This window comes from Scyliorhinus torazame, chromosome 25, assembly GCF_047496885.1.
Source record: "Scyliorhinus torazame isolate Kashiwa2021f chromosome 25, sScyTor2.1, whole genome shotgun sequence".
Classification (NCBI taxonomy): domain Eukaryota; kingdom Metazoa; phylum Chordata; class Chondrichthyes; order Carcharhiniformes; family Scyliorhinidae; genus Scyliorhinus; species Scyliorhinus torazame.
Genome location: NC_092731.1, coordinates 2,277,903 through 2,302,688, shown reverse-complemented (window position 1 = coordinate 2,302,688; position 24,786 = coordinate 2,277,903). Strand labels below are relative to the sequence as shown.

General features: G+C 58.8%; 1 protein-coding gene across 1 annotated transcript in view; it reads left to right on the top strand.

Moving 5' to 3' along the window:
* The window catches only part of LOC140402260 (estrogen-related receptor gamma-like), a 180,232-nt gene that overhangs the window by 128,164 nt on the left and 27,282 nt on the right, over positions 1-24,786 (top strand). The window contains exon 6 of the mRNA XM_072489892.1: positions 2,891-3,160. Coding sequence (XP_072345993.1) covers positions 2,891-3,160 — 270 coding nt within the window. The remainder of the gene's footprint in view (positions 1-2,890; positions 3,161-24,786) is intronic.

The window sequence follows — 24,786 nt, the reverse complement described above, 5'->3', positions numbered from 1 at the left end:
CTCCCCACTCTCCCCTGCCTCCTCACTCTCCCTCCGCCTCCTCACTCTCCCTCTTCCTCCTCACTCTCCCTCTGCCGACCCACTCTCCCTCTGCCCTTCCCCACTCCCCCTCTGCCTCCCTACTCTCCCTCTGCCCTTCCCCACTCTCCCTCCCCACTCTCCCTCTGCCCTTGCCCACTCTCCCTCTGCCACCCCACTCTCCATTTGCCCTCCCCACTCTCCCTCTGCCATCCCCACTTTCCCTCGGCCTCTCCACTCTCCCTCGGCCTCCCTACTCTCCCTCTGCCTCCCCACTCTCCCTCTGCCTCCCCCACTTTCCCTCTGCCTCCCGCACTTTCCCTCTTCCCTTACCCACTCTCCCTATGCCCTTACCCACTCTCCTTCTGCCTCCCCACTCTCCTTCTGGCTCCCCACTCTCCCTCTGCCTCCCCACTCTCGCTCTGCCTCCCCACTCCCCCCCAGCCTCCCCACTCTCCCTCCGCCTCCCCACTCTCCCTCCGCCTCCCCACTCTCCCTCCGCCTCACCACTCTCCCTCCGCCTCCCCACTCTCCCTCCGCCTCCCCACTCTCCCTCCGCCTCCCCACTCTCCCTCCGCCTCCCCACTCTCCCTCCGCCTCCCCACTCTCCCTCCGCCTCCCCACTCTCCCTCCGCCTCCCCACTCTCCCTCCGCCTCCCCACTCTCCCTCCGCCTCCCCACTCTCCCTCCGCCTCCCCACTCTCCCTCCGCCTCCCCACTCTCCCTCCGCCTCCCCACTCTCCCTCCGCCTCCCCACTCTCCCTCCGCCTCCCCACTCTCCCTCCGCCTCCCCACTCTCCCTCCGCCTCCCCACTCTCCCTCCGCCTCCCCACTCTCCCTCCGCCTCCCCACTCTCCCTCCGCCTCCCCACTCTCCCTCCGCCTCCCCACTCTCCCTCCGCCTCCCCACTCTCCCTCCGCCTCCCCACTCTCCCTCCGCCTCCCCACTCTCCCTCCGCCTCCCCACTCTCCCTCCGCCTCCCCACTCTCCCTCCGCCTCCCCACTCTCCCTCCGCCTCCCCACTCTCCCTCTGCCTCCCCACTCTCCCTCTGCCTCCCCACTCTCCCTCTGCCCTTTCCTGCTCTCCCTCTGCCTCACCACTCTCCCTCTGCCCTTACCCACTCTCCCTCTGCCTCCCCACACTCCCTCTGTCCTTCCTCACTCTCCCTCCGCCTCCTCACTCTCCCTCCGCCTCCTCACTCTCCCTCCGCCTCCTCACTCTCCCTCCGCCTCCTCACTCTCCCTCCGCCTCCTCACTCTCCCTCCCCCTCCTAACTCTCCCTCCGCCTCACTCTCCCTCTGCCTCCCCACTCTCCCTCTGCCTCCATACTCTCTATCTGCCTCCCCACTCTCCCTCTGCCTCCCCACTCTCCCTCTGACTCCCCACTCTCCCTCCGCCTCCCCACTCTCCCTCCGCCTCCCACTCTCCCTCTGCCTCCCCACTCCCCTCTGCCCTTTCCTACTCTCCCTCTGCCTCACCACTCTCCCTCTGCCCTTACCCACTTTCCCTCTGCCTCCCCACACTTCCTCTGTCCTTCCTCACTCTCCCTCCGCCTCCTCACTCTCCCTCCGCCTCCTCACTCTCCCTCCGCCTCCTCACTCTCCCTCCGCCTCCTCACTCTCCCTCCGCCTCCTCACTCTCCCTCCGCCTCCTCACTCTCCCTCCGCCTCCTCACTCTCCCTCCGCCTCCTCACTCTCCCTCCGCCTCCTCACTCTCCCTCCGCATCCTCACTCTCCCTCCGCATCCTCACTCTCCCTCTGCCTCCCCACTCTCCCTCTGCCTCCCCACTCTCCCTCTGCCTCCATACTCTCTATCTGCCTCCCCACTCTCCCTCTACCTCCCCACTCTCCCTCTGCCTCCCCACTCTCCCTCCGCCTCCCCACTCTCCCTCCGCCTCCCCACTCTCCCTCTGCCTCCCCACTCTCCCTCTGCCTCCCCACTCTCCCTCTGCCTCCCCACTCTCACTCCACCTCCCCACTCTCCCTCCGCCTCCCCACCTTCCCTCCGCCACCCCACTCTCCCTCTGCCTCCCCACTCTCCCTCCGCCTCCCCACTCTCACTCCGCCTCCCCACTCTCCCTCCGCCTCCCCCTCTCCCTCCGCCTCCCCCTCTCCCTCCGCCTCCCCACTCTCCCTCCGCCTCCCCACTCTCCCTCCGCCTCCCCACTTCCCCCCCCCCCCCACTCTCCCTCCGCCTCCCCACTCTCCCTCCGCCTCCGCACTCTCCCTCCGCCTCCGCACTCTCCCTCCGCCTCCCCACTCTCCCTCCGCCTCCCCACTCTCCCTCCGCCTCCCCACTCTCCCTCTGCCCTTCCCCCTCATTCCAACCATCCTCATTTCCACCTCAATCTTTCCTCACCTCTATCTTTACCCACATTTATCTGTCTCTCACTGGACTCTTTTCCCAAACCGCATGCTCCTTCCCCACCTCCACTCTTTGACCCCCAATGCCCCTCAGCTTTCCTCTTAGCCATTTACCAATACCTGTCCACCCCAGTCTCCCCCCACCCATCGACCCACCCCCCAGCTCATTCTGAATGTCCCCAGCCCCCCTCAGACTCCACATCGCTCCATCAGAAACATCACCAATTTGGGGGGCACACATGCTGTTTCCTGGAATGTGACAGGAAACAGGATCAATAAGGAATTTGAGACGAGGTGATTTTTTTCTGAAAACTGGGCAGTGGAGGAGGATAGAGCGAAAGATGAGACAAGTTACAGTTTAGAGCAAAACATGATTTCAGCAGAATGTTGGTCGGAGAGGATGCAGCACAGGGCAGTTCCCCCTCCGAGGAGCAGACTCTCCTGAAGTGGCAGCATCAATGCGCAGTCAACGTACCTGCCAATCTTGCCTTTGCTTCAATCTGCCAGGTTTCTCCGCACTGTCACTGGGCGATCAGATGGGACTCCTGCAAAGTGCCTGGATGGAGGTGTTGATCCTGGGTGTAGTGTTCCGATCGCTCCCATATGATGAAGGATTGGTCTATGCGGATGATTTAATCATGGAGCGGGAACAATGTCGGATGGTTGGATTACTTGACCTCTACTGCACACTCCTGCAACTGATCGCCAAATACCGCAAGCTTCAACTTGACAAGGAAGAGTTTGTGACACTGAAAGCCGTGGCCTTGGCGAACTCAGGTACAAATCCTCATCCAGCACCTCCCAATCTCGGCCCATTCTGTGGGCAATGGTAGCGTTGCGGTTAAATTGCTGGATTAATAATCGAGAGGCCTGGACCAATGATCTGGAGACATGAGTACAAATCCCAACATGGCAGCTACAGAATTTAAATTCAATTCATTAAATAAATCTGGAATTTAAAGCTACTATCAGTAATAGTGATCACAGATGCTAGTGAAATCCCATCGTGTTCACGAACATCCTTTTGGACAGGAAATTGGTCATTCACACCTGACCCCTACATGGAACTCTGGATCCTCCGCAATGTCATTGTAAAATCAGAACAAACAGGAGCAGAAGTAGGTTATTCGGCCCATCCAACCAGCTCTGTCCTATCCCAAAATGGTGGCTGACTGATCTGACTGTGAACTGAACTCCAGATTCCTGTCTGCCCCCATAACCCTCAGATCAGAAATATACCTAACTCAGCCCTCAATCTATTCACTGACCCAGACTCCACTCGTCATTGTGGATTGGATTGCCAAGAAAGACTGACACCCTCTGAGTGAAGAAATTCCTCCTCGAGGAGTGGCACAGTGGTTAGCACTGCTGCCTCAGCGCCAGGGACCCAGGAGGCCCGGGGCACAGTGTTTAGCATGAGACACCGCCAGGTGAAATGGCAGCACCGTGGCCCCCACTCCGCTCTGAATCCCAGCCCCCCCCACTCCGCTCTGAATCCCAGCCCCCCCCACTCCGCTCTGAATCCCAGCCCCCCCCACTCCGCTCTGAATCCCAGCCCCCCCCACTCCGTTCTGAGTCCCAGCCCCCCCACTCCGCTCTGAGTCCCAGCCCCCCCACTCCACTCTGAGTCCCAGCCCCCACACTCCGCTCTGAATCCCAGCCCCCCCACTCCGCTCTGAATCCCAGCCCCCCTCTCCGCTCTGAATCCCAGCCCCCCTCTCCGCTCTGAATCCCAGCCCCCCCACTCCACTCTGAATCCCAGCCCCCCCACTCCGCTCTGAGTCCCAGGCCCCCTCTCCGCTCTGAATCCCAGCCCCCCCACTCCACTCTGAATCCCAGCACCCCCACTCCGCTCTGAGTCCCAGGCCCCCCCACTCCGCTCTGAATCCCAGCCCCCCCTCTCCGCTCTGAATCCCAGCCCCCCCACTCCGCTCTGACTCCCAGCCCCCTCCACTCCGCTCTGAATCCCAGCCCCCCCACTCCACTCTGAATTCCAGCACCCCCCACTCCGCTCTGAGTCCCAGCCCCCCCCCCCACTCCGCTCTGAGTTCCAGCCCCCCCACTCCGCTCTGAATCCCAGCCCCCCTCTCCGCTCTGAATCCCAGCCCCCCCACTCCGCTCTGAGTCCCAGCCCCCCCCACTCCGCTCTGAATCCCAGCCCCCCCTCTCCGCTCTGAATCCCAGCCCCCCCACTCTGCTCTGACTCCCAGCCCCCCCCCCACTCTGCTCAGAATCCCAGCCCCCCCACTCCACTCTGAATCCCAGCACCCCCCACTCCGCTCTGAGTCCCAGCCCCCCCCCCACTCCGCTCTGAATCCCAGCCCCCCCCCACTCCGCTCTGAATCCCAGCCCCCCCACTCCGCTCTGAATCCCAGCCCCCCCCACTCCGCTCTGAATCCCAGCCCCCCCCACTCCGCTCTGAATCCCAGCCCCCCCCACTCCGCTCTGAATCCCAGCCCCCCCACTCCGCTCTGAATCCCAGCCCCCCCCACTCCGCACTGAATCCCAGCCCCCCCCCCACTCCGCTCTGAATCCCAGCCCCCCCACTCCGCTCTGAATCCCAGCCCCCCCCACTCCGCTCTGAATCCCAGCCCCCCCACTCCGCTCTGAATCCCAGCCCCCCCACTCCGCACTGAATCCCAGCCCTTGCACTCCGCTCTGAGTCCCAGCCCCCCCAGAATCCCAGCCCCCCCACTTCGCTCTGAATCTCAGCCCCCCCACTCCGCTCTGAATCCCAGCCCGCCCACTCCGCTCTGACTCCCAGCCCCCCCAGAATCCCAGCCCCCCCACTCCGCTCTGAATACCAGCCCCCCCCCCACTCCGCTCTGAATCCCAGCCCCCCCCACTCCGCTCTGAATCCCAGCCCCCCCCCACTCCGCTCTGAATCCCAGCCCCCCCCACTCCGCTCAGAATCCCAGCCCCCCCACTCCGCTCTGAATCCCAGCCCCCCCACTCCGCTCTGAATACCAGCCTCCCCACTCCGCTCTGAATCCCAGCCCCCCCCCCACTCCTCTCTGAATCCCAGCCCCCCCCCACTCCGCTCTGAATCCCAGCCCCCCCCCCACTCCGCTCTGAGTCCCAGGCCCCCCCACTCCGCTCTGAATCCCAGCCCCCCCCACTCCGCTCTGAATCCCAGCCCCCCCCCACTCCGCTCTGAATCCCAGCCCCCCCCACTCCGCTCTGAATCCCAGGCCCCCCCCACTCCGCTCTGAATCCCAGCCCCCCCACTCCGCTCTGAATCCCAGCCCCCCCACTCCGCTCTGAATCCCAGCCCCCCCACTCCGCTCTGAATCCCAGCCCCCCCACTCCGCTCTGAATCCCAGCCCCCCCACTCCGCACTGAATCCCAGCCCTTGCACTCCGCTCTGAGTCCCAGCCCCCCCAGAATCCCAGCCCCCCCACTCCGCTCTGAGTCCCAGCCCCCCCCACTCCGCTCTGAATCCCAGCCCGCCCACTCCGCTCTGACTCCCAGCCCCCCCAGAATCCCAGCCCCCCCACTCCGCTCTGAATACCAGCCCCCCCCCACTCCGCTCTGAATCCCAGCCCCCCCCACTCCGCTCTGAATCCCAGCCCCCCCCACTCCGCTCTGAATCCCAGCCCCCCCCACTCCGCTCAGAATCCCAGCCCCCCCACTCCGCTCTGAATCCCAGCCCCCCCACTCCGCTCTGAATACCAAACTCCCCACTCCGCTCTGAATCCCAGCCCCCCCCCCACTCCGCTCTGAATCCCAGCCCCCCCCACTCCGCTCTGAATCCCAGCCCCCCCCCACTCCGCTCTGAGTCGCAGGCCCCCCCACTCCGCTCTGAATCCCAGCCCCCCCCACTCCGCTCTGAATCCCAGCCCCCCCCCACTCCGATCTGAATCCCAGCCCCCCCCACTCCGCTCTGAATCCCAGGCCCCCCCCACTCCGCTCTGAATCCCAGCCCCCCCACTCCGCTCTGAATCCCAGCCCCCCCACTCCGCTCTGAATCCCAGCCCCCCCACTCCGCTCTGAATCCCAGCCCCCCCACTCCGCTCTGAATCCCAGCCCCCCCACTCCGCACTGAATCCCAGCCCTCGCACTCCGCTCTGAGTCCCAGCCCCCCCAGAATCCCAGCCCCCCCACTCCGCTCTGAGTCCCAGCCCCCCCACTCCGCTCTGAATCCCAGCCCCCCCTCTCCGCTCTGAATCCCAGCCCCCCCACTCCGCTCTGAGTCCCAGCCCCCCCCACTCCGCTCTGAATCCCAGCCCCCCCTCTCCGCTCTGAATCCCAGCCCCCCCACTCCGCTCTGACTCCCAGCCCCCCCCCACTCCGCTCTGAATCCCAGCCCCCCCACTCCACTCTGAATCCCAGCACCCCCCACTCCGCTCTGAATCCCAGCCCCCCCACTCCGCACTGAATCCCAGCCCTTGCACTCCGCTCTGAGTCCCAGCCCCCCCAGAATCCCAGCCACCCCACTTCGCTCTGAATCTCAGCCCCCCCACTCCGCTCTGAATCCCAGCCCGCCCACTCCGCTCTGACTCCCAGCCCCCCCAGAATCCCAGCCCCCCCACTCCGCTCTGAATACCAGCCCCCCCCCACTCCGCTCTGAATCCCAGCCCCCCCACTCCGCTCTGAATCCCAGCCCCCCCCCACTCCGCTCTGAATCCCAGCCCCCCCCACTCCGCTCAGAATCCCAGCCCCCCCACTCCGCTCTGAATCCCAGCCCCCCCACTCCGCTCTGAATACCAGCCTCCCCACTCCGCTCTGAATCCCAGCCCCCCCCCCACTCCTCTCTGAATCCCAGCCCCCCCCCACTCCGCTCTGAATCCCAGCCCCCCCCCACTCCGCTCTGAGTCCCAGGCCCCCCCACTCCGCTCTGAATCCCAGCCCCCCCCACTCCGCTCTGAATCCCAGCCCCCCCCCCACTCCGCTCTGAATCCCAGCCCCCCCCCACTCCGCTCTGAATCCCAGGCCCCCCCCACTCCGCTCTGAATCCCAGCCCCCCCACTCCGCTCTGAATCCCAGCCCCCCCACTCCGCTCTGAATCCCAGCCCCCCCACTCCGCTCTGAATCCCAGCCCCCCCACTCCGCACTGAATCCCAGCCCTCGCACTCCGCTCTGAGTCCCAGCCCCCCCAGAATCCCAGCCCCCCCACTCCGCTCTGAGTCCCAGCCCCCCCACTCCGCTCTGAATCCCAGCCCGCCCACTCCGCTCTGACTCCCAGCCCCCCCAGAATCCCAGCCCCCCCACTCCGCTCTGAATACCAGCCCCCCCCCACTCCGCTCTGAATCCCAGCCCCCCCCACTCCGCTCTGAATCCCAGCCCCCCCCCACTCCGCTCTGAATCCCAGCCCCCCCCACTCCGCTCAGAATCCCAGCCCCCCCACTCCGCTCTGAATCCCAGCCCCCCCACTCCGCTCTGAATACCAGCCTCCCCACTCCGCTCTGAATCCCAGCCCCCCCCCCACTCCGCTCTGAATCCCAGCCCCCCCCCACTCCGCTCTGAATCCCAGCCCCCCCCCCACTCCGCTCTGAGTCCCAGGCCCCCCCACTCCGCTCTGAATCCCAGCCCCCCCCACTCCGCTCTGAATCCCAGCCCCCCCCCACTCCGCTCTGAATCCCAGCCCCCCCCCACTCCGCTCTGAATCCCAGGCCCCCCCCACTCCGCTCTGAATCCCAGCCCCCCCACTCCGCTCTGAATCCCAGCCCCCCCACTCCGCTCTGAATCCCAGCCCCCCCACTCCGCTCTGAATCCCAGCCCCCCCACTCCGCTCTGAATCCCAGCCCCCCCACTCCGCACTGAATCCCAGCCCTCGCACTCCGCTCTGAGTCCCAGCCCCCCCAGAATCCCAGCCCCCCCACTCCGCTCTGAATCCCAGCCCCCCCTCTCCGCTCTGAATCCCAGCCCCCCCACTCCGCTCTGAGTCCCAGCCCCCCCCACTCCGCTCTGAATCCCAGCCCCCCCTCTCCGCTCTGAATCCCAGCCCCCCCACTCCGCTCTGACTCCCAGCCCCCCCCCACTCCGCTCTGAATCCCAGCCCCCCCACTCCACTCTGAATCCCAGCACCCCCCACTCCGCTCTGAGTCCCAGCCCCCCCCCACTCCGCTCTGAGTCCCAGCCCCCCCACTCCGCTCTGAATCCCAGCCCCCCTCTCCGCTCTGAATCCCAGCCCCCCCACTCCGCTCTGAATCCCAGCCCCCCCTCTCCGCTCTGAATCCCAGCCCCCCCACTCTGCTCTGACTCCCAGCCCCCCCCCACTCCGCTCTGAATCCCAGCCCCCCCACTCCACTCTGAATCCCAGCACCCCCCACTCCGCTCTGAGTCCCAGCCCCCCCCCCACTCCGCTCTGAATCCCAGCCCCCCCCCCACTCCGCTCTGAATCCCAGCCCCCCCCCACTCCGCTCTGAATCCCAGCCCCCCCACTCCGCTCTGAATCCCAGCCCCCCCCACTCCGCTCTGAATCCCAGCCCCCCCCACTCCGCTCTGAATCCCAGCCCCCCCCCACTCCGCTCTGAATCCCAGCCCCCCCCCACTCCGCTCTGAGTCCCAGCCCCCCCACTCCGCTCTGAATCCCAGCCCCCCCACTCCGCTCTGAGTCCCAGCTCCCCCACTCCGCTCTGAATCCCAGCCCCCTCTCCGCTCTGAATCCCAGCCCCCCCACTCCACTCTGAGTCCCAGCCCCCCCACTCCGCTCTGAATCCCAGCCCCCCCACTCCGCTCTGAATTCCAGCCCCCCCACTCCGCTCTGAATCCCAGCCCCCCCACTCCACTCTGAATCCCAGCACCCCCCACTCCACTCTGAGTCCCAGCCCCCCCCACTCCGCTCTGAATCCCAGCCCCCCCCCACTCCGCTCTGAATCCCAGCTCCCCCCCCACTCCGCTCTGAATCCCAGCCCCCCCACTCCGCTCTGAATCCCAGCCCCCCCCACTCCGCTCTGAATCCCAGCCCCCCCCCACTCCGCTCTGAATCCCAGCCCCCCCACTCCGCTCTGAATCCCAGCCTCCCTACTCCGCTCTGAATCCCATCCCCCCCACTCCGCACTGAATCCCAGCCCCCCCCCACTCCGCTCTGAATCCCAGCCCCCCCACTCCGCTCTGAATCCCAGCCCCCCCACTCCGCTCTGAATCCCAGCCCCCCCACTCCGCTCTGAATCCCAGCCCTCCACTCCGCTCTGAATCCCAGCCCCCCCACTCCGCTCTGAGTCCCAGCCCCCCCAGAATCCCAGCCCCCCCACTCCGCTCTGAGTCCCAGCCCCCCCCACTCCGCTCTGAATCCCAGCCCCCCCCACTCCGCTCTGAATCCCAGCCCCCCCACTCCGCTCTGAGACCCAACCCCCCCACTCCGCTCTGAATCCCAGCCCCCCCACTCCGCTCTGAATCCCAGCCCCCCCACTGTGCTCTGAATCTCAGCCCCCCCACTGCGCTCTGAATCTCAGCCTCCCCACTCCGCTCTGAATCCCAGCCCGCCCACTCCGCTCTGACTCCCAGCCCCCCCAGAATCCCAGCCCCCCCACTCCGCTCTGAATCCCAGCCCCCCCACTGTGCTCTGAATCTCAGCCCCCCCACTGTGCTCTGAATCCCAGCCCGCCCACTCCGCTCTGAATCCCAGCCCCCCCCCCCCCCACTCCGCTCTGAATCCCAGCCCCCCCACTCCGCTCTGAATCCCTGCCCCCCCACTCCGCTCTGAATCCCAGCCCCCCCCCCCCACTCCGCTCTGAATCCCAGCCCCCCCACTCCGCTCTGAATCCCTGCCCCCCCACTCCGCTCTGAATCCCAGCCACCCCCCCCCCCCCCCCCCCCCCCCAATCTGCTCTGACTCCCAGAGGGGAGATAAAAAAATAATCACTTTTCTGTAAATTCAATTTGTACCCTGAAAACATCCCAAATTTCTGAAGCGACCCCCCCCCCACCCCCCGGAGAGAACGGCGCGTGCCGTATCGACGGCCTCAGGACATTGCCTGAGACCCGCCACCCCCGATGCTCCGTCCCCGGCTGGCCGAGTTCACGGTGTTGGTCGCGTGTGGTATCACCCGTCGGGAACTCGGCATGGCGACTGCGGACTCAGCCCAGTGCCGGGGGAGGGTCGATCCACGGGCAGGGGGGACTTTATCAAGAGCTGGGGGCACTGTGAGGGGTGGTCCGGGGAGCGCAAGCCGGCCAAAGGGGGGGGGGGGGGCACTATTTCACAGGCTGGGTCCGCGAACGGCTGGCGTCATGTTGCACGGCCACCGCCGTGCGAGTGCGCGACCACGACCCGGCAATTCTCTGGCCGTATCGGCAGCTAGAACCGGGCACTCTAGGCTGCCTTGATGCTACCCCCCAGCCAAATGGAGGATCGGTGGCCGTTTCACCCCATTCTTTCTGTTGTAAAACGGCCACCGTTCCCACGCCGGCTTGGGGACTTAGCCTCAAAATCGGAGAATCCAGCCCCCTATGTTTCCCCCCACCCCCCCTCACCATCATCTTCCACAACCCCAAGCTAATCAGCGCAATAACCAAGGGGTCTATAGCCAATGCAAACAGAAGTGGGGACAGGGGGCATCCCTGCCCCGTACCCCGGTGCAATGCAAAATACCCTGAGTTCCTACTGTTTGTGCACGCTCGCCAGCCCATCTGCCGGTATTGAGCAGAGGTATGAGCCCGCACAACCCACTCCCCCTCTGAATCCTTGTCCTTCTTTAGCTGCAGCGAGATGGAAGCCTGACCCATTATTTGTAGCAAATCACCCCTAACCATCGCATCCTCAAACATTCCCAGCATCAAAGGCACCAGCTTATCCTTAAATCTTTTATAAAATTTGACCGGAAACCCATCAGGCCTTGCCACCTTCCCTGCCTGCATCCTCCCAATCGCCACCTTCACCCCCTCTGTTATGATATCCACATTAACATATCACGGTGCAATCACACACACACTGATGGACAGGTAGTTGGACCAACCAACACACACACAACATCGCAGCCAATCACCAGTGAGAGCACACGCACTATAAAACAGGGAACACCACAGTTCCCGCTCATTCTACCGGGAGATAGCTCAGAGCACAGAGCTCACAGCGTGCCACTCAGACATACACCATGTGCTGAGTGCCTCACTAAGATAGTGATAGGGCTGGGTCCACAGGTTAGCTGGTGAAGCACGTACCCAAGCCAGCAGTTAGTAGTTACCGTTGTTTAGACAATAAAACAGAGTTGTACCATGTACAACCGTGTTGGATCATTTGTGCATCGGAACACCCAACACGACATGATACCAGTAGTGGACGCAAACCAGCGACTGTGAGACCTACCTGCACATCCTCAGAAATCCGCCATCCTGCTCCATGGAAAACATCAGCCCGCCGCAGCCGCTCCGAATCGCTGGCAATCTCGGCGTAAACTGGAAGCTGTTTCAACAACGCTTCCAGCTCTTCCTGGAAGCCACAGACAGGGAGAATGCATCGGACACCAGGAAGATCGCCCTCCTCCTCTCCACGGCAGGGCAACACGCCATCCTCATCTACAACTCCCTGGCATTCGCGGAAGGCGAGGACAAGACAAAATATAAGGCGGTGCTTCTGAAGTTCGAGGAACACTTCAGCGTGGAAGTTAATGAGAGCTTCGAGAGGTACCTCTTCCAGCAGCGCCTGCAGGGTAAGGATGAGCCTTTCCAATCTTACTTGACTCACCTCCGTATCCTCGTGCAGTCCTGCGGCTATGACGCCACTTCCGACTCCATGATACGGGATTAGATCGTTTTTGGGGTCATCTCGGACACCCTCCACCAGCAGCTCCTTAAAATAAAGCGCCTCGCCCTAGCGACTGCCATCGAGACCTGCGTCCTCCATGAGAACGCGACCAGCCGGTACTCCCTAATCCAGGCGGCCGAAACGGCACTGCACGGGTCCTACGGGGCGGAGCGGGTCCAGTCGATCGAGTTCCTCCCGGCCCGCGGCCCGGATGAGGGCAGCCATTTTGAGCGCTTTCCGAGGCCTCCCGCGATTGTACACGGCAAAAGAGGGGACGTTGACGCAGAGGGACGTGATGCGCAGGCGCGCTCTACGCAGGACCACACTGCGCATGCACGGTGGCGCAACGAACGCCATGACGTCACGACGTGTGGCAACAGTGGTTCCGCCCACTTAAAGCGGCGATGTCCGGCCAAAGCGCGACAATGCCTCCGCTGTGGCAGGATGGGCCACTACGCTGCCTGCTGTCGAGCAGCTCAACCTGCCAACGCTCCCCAATTCCGCCAGCCTCGCAGGGACGTGCGGGCGACTCAGCCCCCCTACACTGAGTCATATCCAGACAGTATGCAGACCAGCGATACCGAAGACACGGAACCCTTCCGCGTTGTGGTAATCCACAAGAACCGGACGTCCCCAAGTCGGAACCACCAGCCGCTGCCGGTGCACAGCATTGATCCGGGCGATGAGTGGTGTGCCACCCTAACGGTCACCCGATCACAGATCACATTTCGCCTGGACATTGGTGCCTCCGCCAATCTCCTCGCATGGTCAGCCTTCCAGACCTTGAAGGTTAAACCACCGATTCTGCCGTCCCACTGTCAGCTGGTTAACGACAATGGAAACGTCATCCCGGCCACGGGGTCCTGCCAGCTCGAGGTTACACACATACTCAGATGCACTCAATACACATTTCTATTTATTAGCATGTAGGCACATATCCTTCGTGAAAGGGGGGGAATGTCATGATATCCACATCAACATATCACGGTGCAATCACACACACACTGATGAACAGGCAGTTGGAGCAACCAACACACACATAACATCGCAGCCAATCACCAGTGAGAGCACACGCACTATAAAACAGGGAACACCACAGTTCCCGCTCATTCTACCGGGAGATAGCTCAGAGCACAGAGCTCACAGCGCGCCACTCAGACATACACCATGTGCTGAGTGTCTCTCTAAGATAGTGATAGGGCTGGGTCCACAGGTTAGCTGGTGAAGCACGTACCCAAGCCAGCAGTTAGTTGTTACCGTTGTTTAGACAATAAAACAGAGTTGTACCATCCACAGCCGTGTTGGATCATTTGTGCAGCAGAACACTCAACACGACACCCTCCTCCCTCACCGGCTCTTCTAACCCGGCCCTCTCCTCCTTCCCCAACCTCGGACACTCCAGCCCACCCTGAAGCTCTCTCACCTCCCGCTCCGCCTCCGGTGGTTCCGACCTATACAGCTCCCAATAGAACTCCTCAAACACCATATTAACCTGATCCGGAGCCACCACCAACTCTCCCGTCCTATCCCACACCCAAACTATCTCCCTCGCCGCCGCCGCCTCCCTCTGGAGCTGACCTGCCAGTACATGCCCTGGCTTCTCCCCATATAAATAGACAGCTCCCCTTGCACTTCTCAACTGACCCACTGCTTTCCCTGTGGACATTAGGTCAAACCTCGCCTGCAACTCCTTCCTCTTTGGCAGGAGGTCTGGGTCCCCTATGTACCTCCCATCCACCTCAAAAATCTCTTCTGTCAGTTGATGCTGTTCCTCCTCCTCCGCTCTATCCACCTGAGCTTTAAACGAGATCACCTCCCCCCTCACCATCGCCTTCAGAGCCTCGCAGACTGATGCACGATTAATTGCACAAAGACTAAAGTTGGGGACAACTGTGGCTTTATTACAGTCAGATGCGTGGCCTCCTGCTGCAGCTGGTGAAATGGCAGGGCACTGGAGGTCATGCATATTTATACAGTTCTCCGTGGGCGGAGCCAGCCGGCAGGAGCTACCGGCGAACCTGTAGTGCAGGTCCTACCTTACATCCCCTAATACAGTGGTTCACCACATTCACCCCCTGTTAAAAATGAGTCCGGCGGGGGTGACGTGAAACTATATACAATTAGTGCAATTATGTACAGTGGTAGGGAAAGAAAAGTCCATGTTGACGGTCCGGAGTCCGTGAAAGGTTCAGCCGGTCCGGTGCTTTGGTGCTTCGCTGGGAGCGGCGTAACGGTGGCGGCGAAGTCGGTGCTGGCGGTGGTGGAGGTGGCACCGATGGCGGTGGTGGCGGTGCTGATGCTGGTCAGTCATCGGGGAACTCCGGGAGCATGCCAAAGTCCTCTTCGTCCTCTTGTGCGGAAAGGGGAGGGGGGGGTGGTCTGGTGGGGTCAATATTGGCAGCGCGGTGGGAGGTGGGGGGGGCGCATTGGTGGGGGGGGGGGTGTTGGGGTGGAACCGGACGGTGCCAGGTCCCTGAGTGAGACAGTATCTTGGCGGCCGTCGGGGAACTCAACGTAGGCATATTGAGGGTTGGCGTGGAGCAGGTGAACCCTGTCCACCCAGGGGTCCGCCTTGTGGAGTCGGACGTGCCTACGGAGAAGGACCGGTCCTGGAGCAGCGAGCCAAGTCGGAAGCGACACCCCGGATGTGGACTGCCTGGGGAAGGTAAAAACACGTTCATGGGGTGTATTATTAGTGGTGGTGCACAATAGTGACCGGATGGAGTGCAGAGCGTCAGGGAGGACCTCCTGCCAGCGAGAGACTGGGAGGTTCCTGGACCGTAGGGCCAGCTGGACAGCCCTCCAAACCGTCCCGTTCTCCCGTTCTACGTGCCCGTTTCCCGGGGGTTGTAGCTGGTCGTCCTGCTGGAGGCTATACCCCTGCTGAGCAGGAACTGACTCAGCTCATCGCTCATGAATGAGGATCCCCTGTCACTGTGGATGTAGGCGGGGAAACCGAACAGAGCAAAGATGGTGCTGAGGACCTTGATGACGGTGGCAGACGTCATATCGGGGCATGGGATGGCGAAGGGGAATCAGGAGTACACATCGACCACACTGAGAATGTACGTGTTACGGTCGGCGGAGGGGAGGGGCCCTTTGTAATCCACGCCGAGGCGTTCAAAGGGGCGGGAAGCGTTCACCAGGCACGCACGGTCTGGCCAGTAGAAGTGCAGCTTGCACTCCGCACTGACCTGGCAGTCCCTGGTGACTGTCCTTACTTCCTCGACGGAGTGGGGCAGATTGCGAGCTTTGACCAGTTGATACAATCGAGTGACCCCCGGGTGACAAAGGATGTCGTGTAGGGCCCGGAGTTGGTCCACTTGTGCGCTGGCACATGTACCTCGGGAGAGGGTGTCTGGGGGCTCGTTGAGTTTAACGGGGCGATACAAGATCTCGTAATTATAGGTGGAGAGCTCAATTCTCCACCGCAAGATTTTATCATTTTTGATCTTGCCCCGCTGTGTGTTATTGAACATGAAGGCTACCGACCGTTGGTCCGTGAGGAGAGTGAATCTCTTACCGGGCAGGTAATGCCTCCAATGCTGCACAGCTTCAACGATAGCTTGGACCTCCTTCTCAACGGATGAGTGTCGAATTTCAGAGGCATGAAGGGTGCGGGAAAAGAATGCCACGGGTCTGCCTGCCTGGTTTAGAGTGGCGGCAAGGGCGACGTCTGAAGCGTCGCTTTCTACTTGGAAAGGCAGTGACTCGTCCACTGCGCGCATCCTGGCCTTGGCGATGTCTGCTCTGACGCGGGCGAAAGCGTGTTGTGCCTCGGCCGCGAGGGGGAATTGGGTGGACTGGATGAGTGGGCGGGCCTTGTCTGCATAGTTTGGGACCCACTGAGCGTAGTAGGAAAAGAACCTCAGGCAGCGTTTGAGGGCCTTGGGGCAGTGGGGGAGGGGAAGTTCCATGAGGGGGCGCATGCGGTCAGGGTCGGGCCCGAGAAGTCCGTTTTGGACTATATAGCCGAGAATGGCTAACCGGGTCGTGCTGAACACACACTTCTCTTTGTTATAGGTCAGGTTGAGAAGAGTGGCAGTGCGGAGGAATTTATCGAGGTTGGCATCGTGGTCCTGCTGGTCATGGCCGCAGATGGTGACATTATCTAAGTACGGAAAGGTGGCCCGCAAACCGTACTGGTCGACCATTCAGTCCAACCAACCAGGTGCTGGTTTAGCATACAGGGCTAAATAGCTGGCTTTTAAAGCAGACCAAGGCAGGCCAGCAGCACGGTTCAATTCCCACACCAGTCTCCCCGAACAGGCGCCGGAATGTGGCGACTAGGGGCTTTTCACAGTAACTTCATTGAAGCCTACTCGTGACAATAAGCGATTTTCATTTCATTTCATTTCATTTTTCTCTCTTTGGAAGACCGAGACCCCATTTGTGACGCTGAAAGGGACCCTAAGGAAGTGGTAGAGGCGACCGTCCGCCTCGAAGGCCGTGTATGGCCGGTCCGACTTCCGGATGGGGAGCTGATGGTAGGCGGATTTCAGGTCAATTGTTGAGAAGACCCGGTACTGTGCAATCTGATTGACCATATCAGATATAGAACATAACATAGAACATAGAACATAGAAAATACAGCACAGAACAGGCCCTTCGGCCCACGATGTTGTGCCGAACCTTTGTCCTAGATTAATCATAGATTATCATTGAATTTACAGTGCAGAAGGAGGCCATTCGGCCCTTTGAGTCTGCACCGGCTCTTGGAAAGAGCACCCTACCCAAACTCAACACCTTCACCCAACACCAAGGGCAATTTGGACATTAAGGGCAATTTATCATTGGCCAATTCACCTAACCCGCACATCTTTGGACTGTGGGAGGAAACCGGAGCACCCGGAGGAAACCCGCGCAGACACGGGGAGGACGTGCAGACTCCGCACAGACAGTGACCCAAGCTGGAATCGAACCTGGGACCATGGATCTGTGAAGCAATTGTGCTATCCACAATGCTACCGTGCTGCCCTTAAGAACAAATAAATCTACACTATATCATTTTCCCGTAATCCATGTACCTATCCAACAGCTGCTTGAAGGTCCCTAATGTTTCCGACTCAACTACTTCCACAGGCAGTGCATTCCATGCCCCCACTACTCTCTGGGTAAAGAACCTACCTCTGATATCCCTCCTATATCTTCCACCTTTCACCTTAAATTTATGTCCCCTTGTAATGGTGTGTTCCACCTGGGGAAAAAGTCTCTGACTGTCTACTCTGTCTATTCCCCTGATCATCTTATAAACCTCTATCAAGTCGCCCCTCATCCTTCTCCGCTCTAATGAGAAAAGGCCTAGCACCCTCAACCTTTCCTCGTAAGACCTACTCTCCATTCCAGACAACATCCTGGTAAATCTTCTTTGCACCTTTTCCAGAGCTTCCACATCCTTCCTAAAATGAGGCGACCAGAACTGTACACAGTACTCCAAATGTGGCCTTACCAAAGTTTTGTACAGCTGCATCATCACCTCACGGCTCTTAAATTCAATCCCTCTGTTAATGAACGCGAGCACACCATAAGCCTTCTTCACAGCTCTATCCACTTGAGTGGCAACTTTCAAAGATGTATGAACATAGACCCCAAGGTCTCTCTGCTCCTCCACAATGCCAAGAACTCTACCGTTAACCCTGTATTCCGCATTCATATTTGTCCTTCCAAAATGGACAACCTCACACTTTTCAGGGTTAAACTCCATCTGCCACTTCTCAGCCCAGCTCTGCATCCTACCTATGTCTCTTTGCAGCCGACAACAGCCCTCCTTACTATCCACAACTCCACCAATCTTCGTATCGTCTGCAAATTTACTGACCCACCCTTCAACTCCCTCATCCAAGTCATTAATGAAAATCACAAACAGCAGAGGACCCAGAACTGATCCCTGCGGTACACCACTGGTAACTGGGATCCAGGCTGAATATTTGCCATCCACCACCACTCTCTGACTTCTATCGGTTAGCCAGTTCGTTATCCAACTGGCCAAATTTCCCACTATCCCATGCCTCCTTACTTTGTGCAGAAGCCTACCATGGGGAACTTTATCAAATGCCTTACTAAAATCCATGTACACTACATCCACTGCTTTACCTTCATCCACATGCTTGGTCACCTCCTCAAAGAATTCAATAAGATTTGTAAGGCAAGACCTACCCCTCACAAATCCGTGCTGACTATCCCTAATCAAGCAGTGTCTTTCCAGATGCTCAGAAATCCTATCCTTCAGTACCCTTTCCATTACTTTGCCTACCACCGAAGTAAGACTAACTGGCCTGTAATTCCCAGGGTTATCCCTAGTTCCTTTTTTGAACAGGGGCACGACATTCGCCACTCTCCAATCCCCTGGTACCACCCCTGTTGACAGTGAGGACGAAAAGATAATTGCCAACGGCTCTGCAATTTCATCTCTTGCTTCCCATAGAATCCTTGGCTATATCCCGTCAGGCCCGGGGGACTTGTCTATCCTCAAGTTTTTCAAAATGCCCAACACATCTTCCTTCCTAACAAGTATTTCCTCGAGCTTACCAATCTGTTTCACACTGTCCTCTCCAACAATATCGCCCCTCTCATTTGTAAATACAGAAGAAAAGTACTCATTCAAGACCTCTCCTATCTCTTCAGACTCAATACACAATCTCCCGCTACTGTCCTTGATCGGACCTACCCTCGCTCTAGTCATTCTCCTATTTCTCACATATGTGTAAAAGACCTTGGGGTTTTCCTTGATCCTACCCGCCAAAGATTGTTCATGCCCTCTCTTAGCTCTCCTAATCCCTTTCTTCAGTTCCCTCCTGGCTATCTTGTATCCCTCCAATGCCCTGTCTGAACCTTGTTTCCTCAGCCTTACATAAGTCACCTTTTTCCTCTTAACAAGACATTCAACCTCTCTTGTCAACCATGGTTCCCTCACTCGACCATCTCTTCCCTGCCTGACAGGGACATACATATCAAGGACACGTAGCACCTGTTCCTTGAACAAGTTCCACATTTCACTTGTGTCCTTCCCTGCCAGCCTATGTTCCCAACTTATGCACTTCAATTCTTGTCTGACAACATCGTATTTACCCTTCCCCCAATTGTAAACCTTGCCCTGTTGCACGTACCTATCCCTCTCCATTACTAAAGTGAAAGTCACAGAATTGTGGTCACTATCTCCAAAATGCTCCCCCACTAACAAATCTATCACTTGCCCTGGTTCATTACCAAGTACTAAATCCAATATTGCCCCTCCTCTGGTCGGACAATCTACATACGGTGTTAGGAGAGCTTCCTGGACACACTGCACAAACACCACCCCATCCAAACTATTTGATCTAAAGAGTTTCCACTCAATATTTGGGAAGTTAAAGTCGCCCATGACTACTACCCTGTGACTTCTGCACCTTTCCAAAATCTGTTTCCCAATCTGTTCCTCCACATCTCTGCTACTATTAGGGGGCCTATAGAAAACTCCTAACAAGGTGACTGCTCCTTTCCTATTTCTGACTTCAACAAGGTGACTGCTCCTTTCCTATTTCTGACTTCAACAAGGTGACTGCTCCTTTCCTATTTCTGACTACATATGCGTGGGAGGGGGTACACGTCGAGCTGCGTGTACCGATTGATGGTCTGGCTGTAGTCCACGACCATCCTGTGTTTCTCCCCAGTTTTAACCACTACCACTTGGGCTCTCCAGGGGCTGTTGCTGGCCTCGATAATACCCTCCTTAAGCAGCCGCTGGACTTCGGACTTGAAGAAGGTCTTGTCCTGGGTGCTGTACTGTCTGCTCCTCGTGGCAATGGGCTAGCAATCCGCAGTTAGATTGTCAAAAAGGGAGGGGGGATCGACCTTGAGGATCGCGAGGCCGCAAATGGTAAGGGGAGATAAGGGCCCGCCGAATTTGAGGGTGAGGCTCTGGAGGTTGCACTGGAAGTCCAGGCCCAACAGGAATGCAGCGCAGAGATTAGGAAGGACATAGAGGCGGAAGTTACTAAATTCTACGCCCTGGACCGTGAGGGTGACTGTACAAAAGCCTCGGATCGGGACGGAGTGGGATCCGGAGGCTAGGGAGATCCTTTGATTGGCAGGGTGGACCGCGAGCGAGCAGCGCCTTACCGTATCTGGGTAAACGAAGCTTTCGGTGCTCCCGGTGTCCAGCAGGCACGAGGTCGCGTGGCCGTTGATTTTCACCGTCGTCGACGCGGTGGCCAGGTTGTGCGGGCGAGATTGGTCCAGCGTCATCGAAGCGAGCTGCGGGCAGCCGTCGGATGCTTCGGGTGGCAAGTGTGTGCGGTTCCGATGTCGGGATGTCCAGAGTCACTGTGGGGACAAGATGGTTGCCCATGGTACGCACATTGTGGGGTCAGGACAAGATGGCGGCGCCCATGGTGCGCACATTGCGGGCTCGGGACAAGAGGCGGCGCCCATTGGTGGCACATGGACCTGGGAGGAGAAAATGGCGGCTCCCATTGTGCGTCTGGCGTGGGCAGGGGGCGATAGCGGGCGCGATCGCAGCGACTGCGCGGGCCTGGCACACCGCCGCGAAGTGGCCCTTTTTACTGCAGGCTTTACAAACTGCAGTGCGGGCCGGGCAGTGTTGGCGGGGGGGCTCCTGCTGACTGCAGAAGTAGCAGCGGGGACCCCCGGGGTGCGCGGATCGGAGTGCGGCGCAGGCGTATTGTGAAGGCAGGGCCCCGACTGAGGAGGTCGTCGTAGGGGTCCAGGAGGGGTAGGAAGGAGTAGAAGGGTGGGCAGCGCGGTGGGAGGGGTACGATTGTACGCTACGGGATGCGACCGTCATGGAGAGTGCCGAGGTTTTCGTATCTGCCAGTTCGAGCGTGGCCCCTTCCAGTAATCGTTCTCGGATGCGGTCCGACGCAATCCCCGTCATGAAAGCATCGCGCATGAGGAGGTTCGCATGTTTGGCGGCCGTAGCGGCCTGACAGTCACAGTCCCGGACGGGTGGGATTAGGGCCTGCCAGAAATCTTTGATGGATTCACCAGGTAGCTGCGAGCGGGTAGCGAGTACATGCCTGGCGAAGAGCGTGTTCGCCTTCTGCGCGTTGTGTTCCTCAAGGTGTTCCATTGCTTTTGTGTAATTCGTGGCGTCTTGGATCAACGGGAACACGCTGGAGCTCAGTCTGGAGTACAGGACGTTGATCTTCTGAGCCTCCGTTGGCGCGGGGTCCGCCACGTTGATGTAGGCCTCGAAACATGCGAGCCAGTGAGCAAAGTCTTTCCTGGCGCCGGGCGAGTGCGGATCCAGCTGCAGGAGATCAGGCTAAATTCTGATATCCATTCTGTGGAAAATCTGACTGTAATAAATTGATGCGCGATCAATTGCACAAAGACTAAAGTTGGGTACAGACTAACCTGTCGTGCAGGTCCTACCTTACACCCCCTAATACAGTGGTTCACCACACAGACCACCAACAGTGAGGCCTCCCCTGTGCAATTAAACCCCACCTACTCCTCAATCACCTCTATATGGTTACAGAAGCTCCGGTCCGCTAATAACCCCACATCCAGTGCCTACTTCGGCCTCTGGGATACACCCTTCTCCAATACCACGCCCATCCAATGCGGAGTGCGATCCAAGATCACATTTGCCGAATACTCCGACCTCTGAACCCCAGCCAACAGCGCCTTTCCCACCCCAAAAAAGTCAACCCTCGAATAAACCTTGTGCACCTGGGCGAAAACGAATACTCCTGATCCGTTGGGTCTAAAAACCTCCACAAGACGCACCCCCCCTCCCCCGCCGACTGGGTCAGCGAGCGCGGCTGGGATCGGTCCACCTTCGGTTCCAACACTGTCTTCCAATCTTCTCCTACCATCAGCTCCTGGGTATCCAGATCCAGGATGGCACCCAACGCTCTCTTCACAAACTCTGCATCATTCCAATTGGGGCCATATGTGCTTACCAGCGCCACCAACCTCCCGTCCAACGCACCCGTCACTACCATGTACCTGCCCCCCTGATCAACCATCACCTTCTTCATCTGGAACCTCCCCCCTTTGCCCACCAAGAATGTAACACCCCCCCTCCGAGCTCTACTATCAAACCCCGAATGAAAGACCTGACTCACCGAAACCTTCCTAAGCCTCACCTGGTCCTTCACCCTCAGATGTGCCTCCTGCAGCATCACCACATCAACTTTTAAACTCTTCAAGCGTGTGAAAACGCTCGCTGTCTTCACCAGTCCCCCTAACCACCTCACGTTTCACGCCACTATTCTGAACGGGGGTCTCTCACCCTCTCTGCCCCCCCCACTCCCACCCTTCGCCCCTCCTACCCGCCATTACCATTCCCCAGCCCTTGCCCATCCGGCCAGGCCCGCCCCATCCTTTTGTTACCGTCAAACCTTTGCCCCCCCCCCCTCTTGGAATCCCCCCCCATCCACTTCCTCTTGCAAACACCTCACCCAGTGTCGATCCCCTCCCCCACCATTCACCCCTCCAGCGAAACCTGCTTGGCCAGGCTCCAATGACTGTGGCCCCATCTCGCTCCCATTCACTAGCCAACCTAGGTCACCTGCTAGCGGGGTCACCCCTGTCAGCATCCCCCCCTCCTTCCACCCCCCTCCTCAGTAACCTGACCCCACATACCCCAAAGAACAACACAGAACCTCACCCCGATTGTAAAGAAAGGGAAAACCAAACTCAAAACAAATGTAAACAAACCCCGCAATCAAATAAAAAAAACCTCCATAAGAAAAACACCATCCCCGTCCCCAACAACCAAGTCCAAATCCCAACTCTCATCTCAGTCCCAGTATCCGGCGTGAACGCCTCCGCTGCCACGACCATGTCGAAATAAAAATCCCTCGAGTCGTGCGTCGCTCTCCACTTCGCCGGGCAGACCACTCCATAATCTCACACTGCTGCCGTGCAATGCCACCTTCACCTGCCCAAAGGCCGCCGCCTTCTCGCCAGCTCCGCCGTCAGGTATTGGTGTATTCGTGTAACAACACCTTCCCACTTCACACATCTCGTCTCTGCTTCACCCAGCTCAAAACCTTCTCCTTCACCTGGTCACTGTGGGAGCAGACTACAACCACTCTCGGTGGCTCATTTGCTTTTGGCTTCGGCCTGAGCGACCAATGTGCCTTCTGGTAGCGGAAGGGATCTTCCCCCTCCCCCATCAACTCTGCAAACATCTTTGCAAAGTACTCGGTCGGCCTCAGGCCCTTCACCCCCTCAGGCAGACCCAGGTCCACCTCTTTGGCTCTGAGCCCTTTGTTGACCTCCGCTACCTTCCGCATCTCCTCACCCATCGAGGTGAACTGGTCACTGCGACAGTGCCTCCTCCACCCCCTTCATCTTCTCTCCTTGCTCCCACACCTTGACCAGCATTTTCATCACTGCCACCTTTACCAGGGCAATCGCTGTGGTGACATACATCTGCACAGTAATGTACATTGTTATCTATTACTATACATATAGTTATCGATACGACTTCCAACCAGCAGGTGGCGATAAAGATCCACCAGGTGACTCGAGAGGTTCGTCAGTTGGTAGTAAGTCGTACTAGAGGACAGTCGCTCTAGAAGTAGCTCCAGGAGAATTCACTGAATTCAATTATTAGTTACCATTTGTATTATAGTTTATTAGCTATCTTTCCACATGTTCATCTTGTTACTAAACTATCTTACTAGTCAAAGAATTAGATGTTGTGTGTGCATCTGTACTCTGGCCACAACACAGAACATAACGGTCAGAGTTTCCTCGGTAAGTGGAGCAGCCCCACTCGTCGCCCAATCCCCGCCATCTTCCTGCCTGCAGACTCCCAGCCTCACTCGAAGGTGGATTTTCGCTTACCCCTTTCTTTTCAGTGTCTTTCTTCTTGGTCTTCGACATTTCACATTTTCCTTATAACGTTGCACACCAGCCCATCCATAAACTACCCCTAAACCGGCATAAAAGTCCCAAAGCCAGAGACTCTAGCAGGAGCCACCTAACGTGTGACCTCCACCTACAAGTCTCCGCTGGGATCCTCCCTAATGCAGCTTTACAAACCCCTGGTTAGACCCCACTGGGAGTCACTGGGAGCAGTTCTGGGTGTCGCACCGCAGGGAGGATATTTTGACCTTGAAGGGAGAACAACGTAGGTTTATTGAAATGATACCTGGGCTACAGGGGTTGAGTTACGAGGGGAGATTACACACATTAGACCTGTTTCTGCTAGAATTTAGAAGGTTAAGGGGTGATCTGATTGAAATATTCAAGATATTAACTGAGAAAGACAGGGTAGATAAAGATAAACAATTTCCACTGGTTAGAGATTCTAAAACTAACCGGCAGAGTCTAAAAGCTAAAGCAGACTGTTCAGGAGGGTTGTTAGGAAGAACCTCGTCACTCTCAGGGTGGTAGAGATTTGGAGCTCTCTCCCACAAATAGCATTTGAAGCAAGATCAGTTATTAATTTTAAATCTGAGATAGATTTTTGTTAAGCAAAGATATTCAGAGCGTGGCATATTGAATCGCCGAACATGCTTGATGTGTTGGGTGTTCTGGATCACAAACAGGTCACCAACACTGGAAGTGGTGCAACTCTATTTTATTATAAGATTAACTATATTAACATACTTGAACTGTGGGTAAATGCAATACCAGCTTTAACTGCTGACCCTTGCCTAGTCCTCACCAGGTGATGCACTCAGCACATGGTGAATGTCTGTGTTGCAGGCTGTGAGCTCTGTGCTCCGAGCTGGCTGCTGCTAGAATGAGCGGG